The 8245-nt window shown below is 40.8% G+C and overlaps 1 protein-coding gene across 2 annotated transcripts in view; it reads left to right on the top strand.

Annotated features, from left to right (window-relative positions):
• The first annotated feature begins 1701 nt into the window (after positions 1-1701).
• Positions 1702-8245, top strand: part of LOC111872900 (ral guanine nucleotide dissociation stimulator-like 1) — a 131442-nt gene continuing 124898 nt past the window's right edge. For both annotated transcript variants that reach the window (XM_023867167.2, XM_023867166.2), the window contains exon 1: positions 1702-2130. In XM_023867167.2, coding sequence (XP_023722935.1) covers positions 2107-2130 — 24 coding nt within the window. In that variant the 5' untranslated portion in view covers positions 1702-2106. The remainder of the gene's footprint in view (positions 2131-8245) is intronic.

Here is an 8245-nt window from a genome sequence, read left to right as displayed (position 1 = left end):
GTCGCGCGACGGGGCATCTTCTTGTATCTAATCGCCCTAACCAGGGTAGCGTGTCTTGGGTTCGAATCTCGTTGACCACGTGTATAAGTCCAATCCCACTTCTGACACCAGTGTAGCGTGTTTTGTTTGTATCACGCTACGAATAAATTCACGTAGGTCTCAAATTCCGAGGAACCTTTATTGTTCTTCACACTTACATAATCACACGCTTGACAATTGTTAGCCTACACAATTTCTCGGCAATACTGGACTGTCTCCTGCGGCGAATGTTCCAAGAGACTCTTCTTCGACGGCTGGATAAAGACTGCCTGTGCGAATGCATTCAACCCCGCTATATAACCTCGGTCGCTGCTATGCAACGAACCCTTTGTTATAACCATGGAGACTCCTGTTAGAACTAGAATAGAGCGATTGTTGTTTCCTATGCAACGGTCTATTCTAGCGTTTCCATAGAAGTGACTCTTCTGGATTCCCGACACGTTACAATATATAATTTCTTAAATAAGTCTACACGAAACAGTATTTCACATCCTTCCCTAATTCTAATTGCTTTTTTCTGTAAACCAAAAATTGTGGCGCTATGTGGGGAATTACCCAAAAATATGATTCCGTACCTGATCACTGAGTGAAAGAAAGCATAATAAATTATTTTTAATGATGAGGTAGCCGTATATCTTTTGGTGCTTCTAATTATATAACAAGCCTTGCTCAATTTCTTTGCAAGTGCTTCAATATGATTATCCCAAGACAAAGTTTCATTTATTATCATCCCCAGGAATTTTGTACAGGAAGTACTGGTTACAAAATTATTGCTATAACCTATCTTTAAATTGGCAGCTATATTTTCCTTAGTTACAAAGTGAATATAATGTGTCTTGTTAAAGTTTAAAGCTAATTGATCTGCTTTGAACCATTTATTTTAAGTTTCAAAAATGCTATGAATGTTGTTACTTAAATTTGTTAGATTAGGCTGAGCAAATAAAATACTAGTATCATCCGCAAAATGTACAGGTACAGAAGTTTTGTTTATTATTTTAGGTAAGTCATTCATATAAATAAGAAAGAGTAGAGGTCCCAGAACACTCCCCTGCGGGACTCGATGATCAGTTCTGTTCCAACTTGAAACTTTATTGTCAATGTCATTATGAATCAACGTTCTTATATATCTATTATCAAGGTAAGATTGATACAATGCAAGATTCCTGCCATTAATTCCATAAAATTTCAATTTAGGTAAAAAAAATCCCATGATCAAAACAATCAAATGCTTTCGCCAAGTCACAGAAGATCCCTCCCACTAATAATAGGTAGAGGTCGATGTTAAACGTTTGGTGTTAAGCACACATCGTATGGGTGTATGTTCCTCCTGTATTAACTCTGCCGGTGGGTGAATTTGCCAACAGTAGTCCTATTCTCAGTTTCATGCAAAATCCATATTTAGAATAGCCTGAAACTGCCTTTTTTTTTTATTTGCTTGGAGTCCTCAGTATATTAATATTATGTGAAATCTACATTTGGAAACTACAATATAGGAATATTGGCCGTGGATTAACAATGATAATTTGCACTATAAACTACAATTGAGAATCACGGGTCAACCACATTGGCGAGAATTTGCGAAGACATACTTCAATTCACATTCACCTATTTCGTGAGTATCATTGCAGATAGCAGCACATTAGCAACTTCACTTCGTCATACACAGATGGCAGTGACGGCGTGAGGAGAAAGCTGTGTCACGTCAGTCGTGAAGTAGAAAGCTTGGTAAAGTTAACGTGAGTGTCATTGAAACAAGTATTTGAGATTGTATCTCAGAACTTCAGTAACACAGACTTGTGCATATTGTTTTTATCTTGACTGGTACAAAGTCTCTTTTACGTATGTTTATGCCGTGATGAGACAATGGGGGGCTTCAATTTTATAGTGATATATGTTAAACATGCGTGTGAAACAGGTGATTTTTATTCCTAGTCTAAACGTCATGGCGATGTGTGATGGGTAGTATGTGAAATCATATGCGAAATAAAAATGTTGGAATGTACGAAAGTATTTTAATTATACCTCCAAATATCGACAGCTGGAGGTTGAGACCATGTGGTTTGAAGAATGAACCTGGATGCAGATAGCCTGGTAAGTAGTGTTAACAACTTTGTTTCACTCAGAATTATTTTAAATTTTATTTCTTTTGGGACGAAGACGAGTGAGGAGAAACACAATTGCTAGATAATTGTGCTATAAATATGCCGATAACCATGCTCAATGTATTTTTTAATGGGAAGACGTCATGGCGAGTCTTTGACATTTCGCCATGTATATCTTAAGATTCTTGAAGTCGTGGAATAGTGGCTGTCGCATGCACGTTTATATGGATATTTTACTACGTTTGAAGCGACTTTTTTTTTCCGGAGCCAACAGTCTTCATAAATAAGTTTCACTTACAAATGCCAAACGTAAGAACACGAATGCAGCTCCTCCTGCTATCCTAAGGGCTGTACGTGTAGTTACGCTCAGCAGTTTCGCCCTGTCTGGTGTTTGTGAAGTGGGGATTGAGGTTACGGACCTGGACTTAGCGGTACTATTCTTCATGATCACGTTCCAGTCGTGTTTTAACGTAATGGTCTATTTTCTGTGATGCCTGTATTGTCGGAAGAGAGCACAACAGAGACTATATTGTAAGATTTGAGGTTTTCAAGGCGGTGACTATGACGAAAGCAATCTGCTGGGATTTGGCACCGTGTATATGTGGTGTTAACCGACGTTTCGGAGGTTGTTGCAAAGTCGATGCTCTTCTGTTTCGGAAAACAACGAACTGGCAATCTTGCACCAACAGTACTTAATTTCGTAGAATTTGAATATATTCGTTAATACAGAATAATTAATTCGTAAATTTCTTCCGTACCCCCTACTTATACATAGACATAAGACTTTAAAGGGACGCTTCACATTGTAAAAAAGAAAACTGCTTCTGACGTTCTTTGAGATGTATCACTTAAAAGTGGGAATAATGGAATGTCAATCAGTGGAAGTCTCCCATACCGAATTTCGTTAAAATCTGTTGAAAGGTTTATTGGATACATGGAAAATTTTAGGTATGACCTTATGGAAACTGAGCTTTGTTATGGATCAGTATGGCTGAAATTCGAAATTGCCCACTGAATTTTTACTGAAGTCTTCCTTATCGATTTGCAGAAAAATCTGAAACGTTTTATGGGTTACATGATAGAGTGCATTTATGGCTTTATGTAAAGTAGGTTCTGTTGGTGAGCGATGTGGCAGAAAATCGGAATTTCCTGACAACTTTTGGGGGAAGTTTCCCATATTGAATTTAAAAAAATGCTTTATGATGTAGGCACTGATATTAGGTCGCAGACGGACAAACACGACCTTCACTTAGATTTTGTCTCCGGCGTTAATTAATCACGCCATAAAGCTATGTGGGGGGGGGGTGGAGGTATGACGGCACCATTCTCAACCTCGGCACTAGATGGAGTTGAGTAGTCAGCTTAACGCCCCTGCCGCTTTAGCCCCTGGGAAACACCACCAGTTCCCACTGGGTGTATCCCAGAGCTGTTTTTAACGTTATGGTGTAGATAACAATCTTCTGCCCTTGGTGGGAATCGAAACCCAGACTCCTCGGTCGTCCAGCCCATGGCCTAGTTCTATACTAACTGAGCTATCCCGGTTTATTATGACCTCCACATAATGAGTTTATTTTTTAATTTGTAAAGCCCACTACAAAATGCGAGACGAATTGCAAACGTATGGATGTTGTTTATGAATCTGTATTTTCTTGTTCAAGTTGCACAGAAGAACTAAGAAGTTATAAATAAGATTCAAAAGTTTGTGCCGATGGTATATTAATAGAGTGATTGAGTTTTTGGAAATTTTACAGCGTCCTCTTTTTTTTATTTAAATCTGATAATTAATACCCACAAGAATTCGTCTACTCTATATAATGAAGCTAGCGAGAAGCAACCGCCCTTCAGGTACAATATATCATGGCACAGTTACTGTATTATCTCACATGTTAGGGGTATTTCCGAAAAATCTGGAAGTACTGGGAACCGTTTCAATATCGGAACCATTTCCAAAACTAAACATACACTCCATGGCACATTGATGAAAACTGGACCGGTTAAGGATGCCCAGCAGACGAAGCAGGGTGTGTACAATATCCCATGTGTCTGTGACAGATGTTACAACTTCGAAACAAGCAGACCATTAGAAGTACGCATTAAGGAGTGCAAATAGAACCTGACCCAAGGTCTGCTCGAAAAATCAAAATTAGCTCAACATGCATACGAAGAAGGCCACAGGATGTGTTTGAAAGAAGCAAAGGCCCTGCAGGTTGAACCGAACGCCACCTGCAGGAAAATTATGAATGGCCATAGGTGCAAGGTCACATGTGCGGAGTTTCTTCTTCTTCTTCTTCTTCTTCTTCTTCTTCTTCTTCTTCTTCTTCTTCTTCTTCTTCTTCTTCCACTGATGGTTTACGTTGTGTTTGGTCTGTACATCCTGTCTTGTGTTGGTGCTGGTGTCGGAGATAAGGACTAGCCCTTTTGGTTAAGTTCAACTGACGGAGGCAGAAACCAGCCTCCGAAACGTTATCTTTTAAACAAAAAAACAGGACGATGGGTAATTTCCAAAAACTGAGTAATTTCAAGGAAGTTATACTGGGAAATTGCATTGCGCCTGAGTACATCCAAGCTACGCAATTTTAATTCATGTTGGTGCTGTACAACACATCTCTTGTACAGTGACAAGCAGTGACTTTTCGTCTTTCCTAATGTGTTTGTTTTCGTAGTGGCACATCATGTATATTAGAATAATTATAATTCTACTCTTATAGACTTATTTTATGGAAGGCTACAAGCCTCTGGGAAGGTAGTCTGTAGTTGCGAACAAATAAACCACATTGAAAGGCTGAGAATTAATGTCCTTGTAAGTAAATTTTTGTAGGACTGCATTGTGACCCATTCAGTTCCCATGAAATACATTTATGTTACTGGGTGAAACCGACTTGCATTGAGATGGTTTCTGGCTCGAATGCCATGGTTGGTTAGCCTGACAAATTTCATGATGTAGTCCCTCCGTGTAGTTTCCATGAATCCCCTAACCCTAGCAGAAATGCATTGGTCTGTAAAACCATAAAATAACTAGTTATCGTAGCCCATGGGTTCACCGTGACTTTCAAAATGTTTAGGTGTTTTTCAAAACATTGGTTTTCCCCATAAATTTATAACCCCTTTGGGTTATAAGGAACTGGAACGTCCGTGGTTCCGAAAGAAACAAACTGCTAGAACTGCGAAGCTAAAGTGTTGTGTGTTGGTAGGAAACAGAGTGAAACTACAGACGAGAAAGTTTCTTTCACTTAATGACAATAAGTAGGTTCAAACAGTCATATAGGTCAGGCCTGTACTATTCTGTAACATGCCGAATTCTGCGGTGAAGGGTTGTTAACCCTGTGCCCACTTGGTGGCTCCCTGTATGTCCAAAGCGTCTTACATGGAGAACGTCTTCTCCATCCGCACCCCGAACATTCATGGCTTACAAGGAAGGTTCCTGTACACAACATAGTATTTCAAAATGTCTGGTCTGTTATTCAGACGGACCCGGGTTCGATAAAAACTGCCACTACTAATGTCAGAATACAGACGAGTAATAGCAAAATGTTTCAATACTCTGACAAGCATTCACATGGAGACGCGATTGGACCCTACTCCGGAAACGCCATGTACGTTTAATATACTCAAGATCAGGGCTGGGCAGTCTTTTGCCTGGCAGGTGCTACTTCCATATTGCTCAGAATCGTGCTCCATTATTTTATTTAATGGGTGTTCGTAAGAGGTAATAAGAACAACCCTGCTTTGATAAGTTAAGTGAAACTTAAAGCGTAGATACCAATTTTTATATCAGAAGTTACTCAAAATTATATGGGAATCCTTAACTAGACTCAGGCAAGCAAAGGGACTCATACGAGGACCTTCTACTAAAAGAGCGAAGGAACTGTTGAAGCTAAACAGGAACCAGCTACGATGGGTGGTAGGACTACTTACAGGACACTGTCACCTCAAAGGACGCCTCTTCAAACTGCGACTAAGTGATAGTCCCACTTGTGAGAGGTGTCAGGGAGAAAATGAAACAGCCACACATATCCTGTGCGAATGTGAGGTCTTAGCTTATTTAAGACTACGTCACTTGGGTCAGTACTTTATGGAACCAAGTGACTATTTGGACGCCCCCACGTACAAAATCTTGCGCTTCGTTCGAAGGGCAGGATTGCTGAAGGGACAATCAAAAGGGGAAGCACAATAGACCACTGTGGGTCGCGGTGCAAGGGCTGAGAAGGCCTACCCCTCATACATTCATTCATACTCTAAATTATACAGTAATATGTGCATACATTTAGCGATATGAACAATTAGGGGATTACAGACATTCTCACAGACATATTCTGTATTAATTTAAAACGAAATGAAAGACATGAAAAAAAAACACGTTTAACGTATACAGCGAAAAAGACTTACACTGGATCGAGTGCCCCAGTTTTATGGTTTCCAATGAATTACTGCTTCATGTCAACTTTAAACGGAAGTCCAAATGATTGCCTGTGAAGGAACGATATTTTGACCCGCTGGTATTCGTCGTCGGTAAGACAGATTCACACAGGTAAGTAGAACTGAAGCTGGATACTATGCAGAAGGCCACTTTTCTGAGATTTAGATACTTTTGGTCGCTTAGCAGTTTCCAGAATCTGACTTCAGATGCTTCTATGAATGGTAAGCAACAACGAAAATATGACTGTTCTCCAATGCAGTGGCAGCCCACTAGGAGACCGCGATCGACATATTGCTCAAACCTGCCCCAGACGTCCAAAATCATTTTCGTATGAGGAGGGTCTGTTCATCATATAGCTGTTTTCCACGCTGATTTACTCGTTTACACGTTTACCATCCCAAAATTCGACTCTAGCCTGAGCAATTTTAACCCCTTACAATGACTGCATTTTGTAATATGCGCATAGGTCTGCCTGTTTTATATGGAACTGATCACGCATTAACTTCGTCTGGTATTTCGTCTCTCAGGGACAATCCAATGAAGGTCGAACAGACAGCACTTCGCAGCTTGCACAGGCCATTCTGCATTCTTCATCGTTGCCTCACTGTTTTACGAAAGCGGCAGTTATATCACGTCTTAGCTTTCACGGATTACCTTCTCTAGCCTGTTCTGATGAAGAGTTAATGCATAGACTTTACTTCTGCAGACGGATGTTACAACCCCTTCGAAAATGGATCGCCCCATTGGAAGGCTACAAATATAATCCATGCCTCGAGCAGGATTCGAACCAGGGAATCCAGCGCTGGAGCAGTTCATGTCCTCACGTCCTTTAAGGGGGCCCATACACGTACGAGTCTGGCTCGCTAGTCCGACTCGGCTCGGATTCCAATGAGCCAAACTCGTCCGTGTGTGGGTCGCCACGCTCATACGTGTGTGGTGAAATTAATCCGAGCCCGGCTCCTCGCCGAGCAGGACTCGCGAGCCAGACCCGTACGTGTATGGGCCGCCTAAGGCTACAGGGCCACTGTGAAGAGTTGCTTATCAAAATACTGTCACGTGTTTATGGCTGCGTGACTAATAATAACGGGAGTTTGGACTGAATGATTGGATTTCTTAGCACCTTCTTGTACAATCTCTCGTAATCACAACCAATTACAATAACTCACAATAAATGGCTGCCTAAGACTCACTCCATTCTGCTCTTCTACTACCTACTTATCTGAGCGGCCGCTTATATAGTGTAGCGGCATCCGAGGAAATATTTGCTGATTACTCATTTACACGGAAACGTTCCATACCGAGTTGGTCTCCGAGAATCCACCTGCATGGAAACGTGTTTGTCTGCGCGTTCCCTAGCAATGGGTCTATATATCACAATATATTCCGACCACCCTGTTCATTGCATTTGTGATGATATACCCCGAGTCCGTTCGTTAGATTTTTATGAATCCTGTTCAACTTAGGCACTTCAGATTGTAAGTAACTGCATAACAGCACATACCGAACGTGGGGAAACATCCATTATTCTTTGCACATGTCCAGGGCAACTTATAATTATGATGACCTTATGTGGGAACCTTCATCATCATCATCATCATCATCATCATCAGTAATCTGTCAAGACGACAGGTCCTCTTTCAAAACAATTCCTCCACTTAATGCGATTGCGATCTAGAGCTTTCTCCTT

Source organism: Cryptotermes secundus, unplaced genomic scaffold, assembly GCF_002891405.2.
Source record: "Cryptotermes secundus unplaced genomic scaffold, Csec_1.0 scaffold387, whole genome shotgun sequence".
NCBI lineage: Eukaryota > Metazoa > Arthropoda > Insecta > Blattodea > Kalotermitidae > Cryptotermes > Cryptotermes secundus.
Note: the sequence above shows the minus strand (reverse complement) of the source record. Positions and strands in the feature narration are given on the sequence as shown.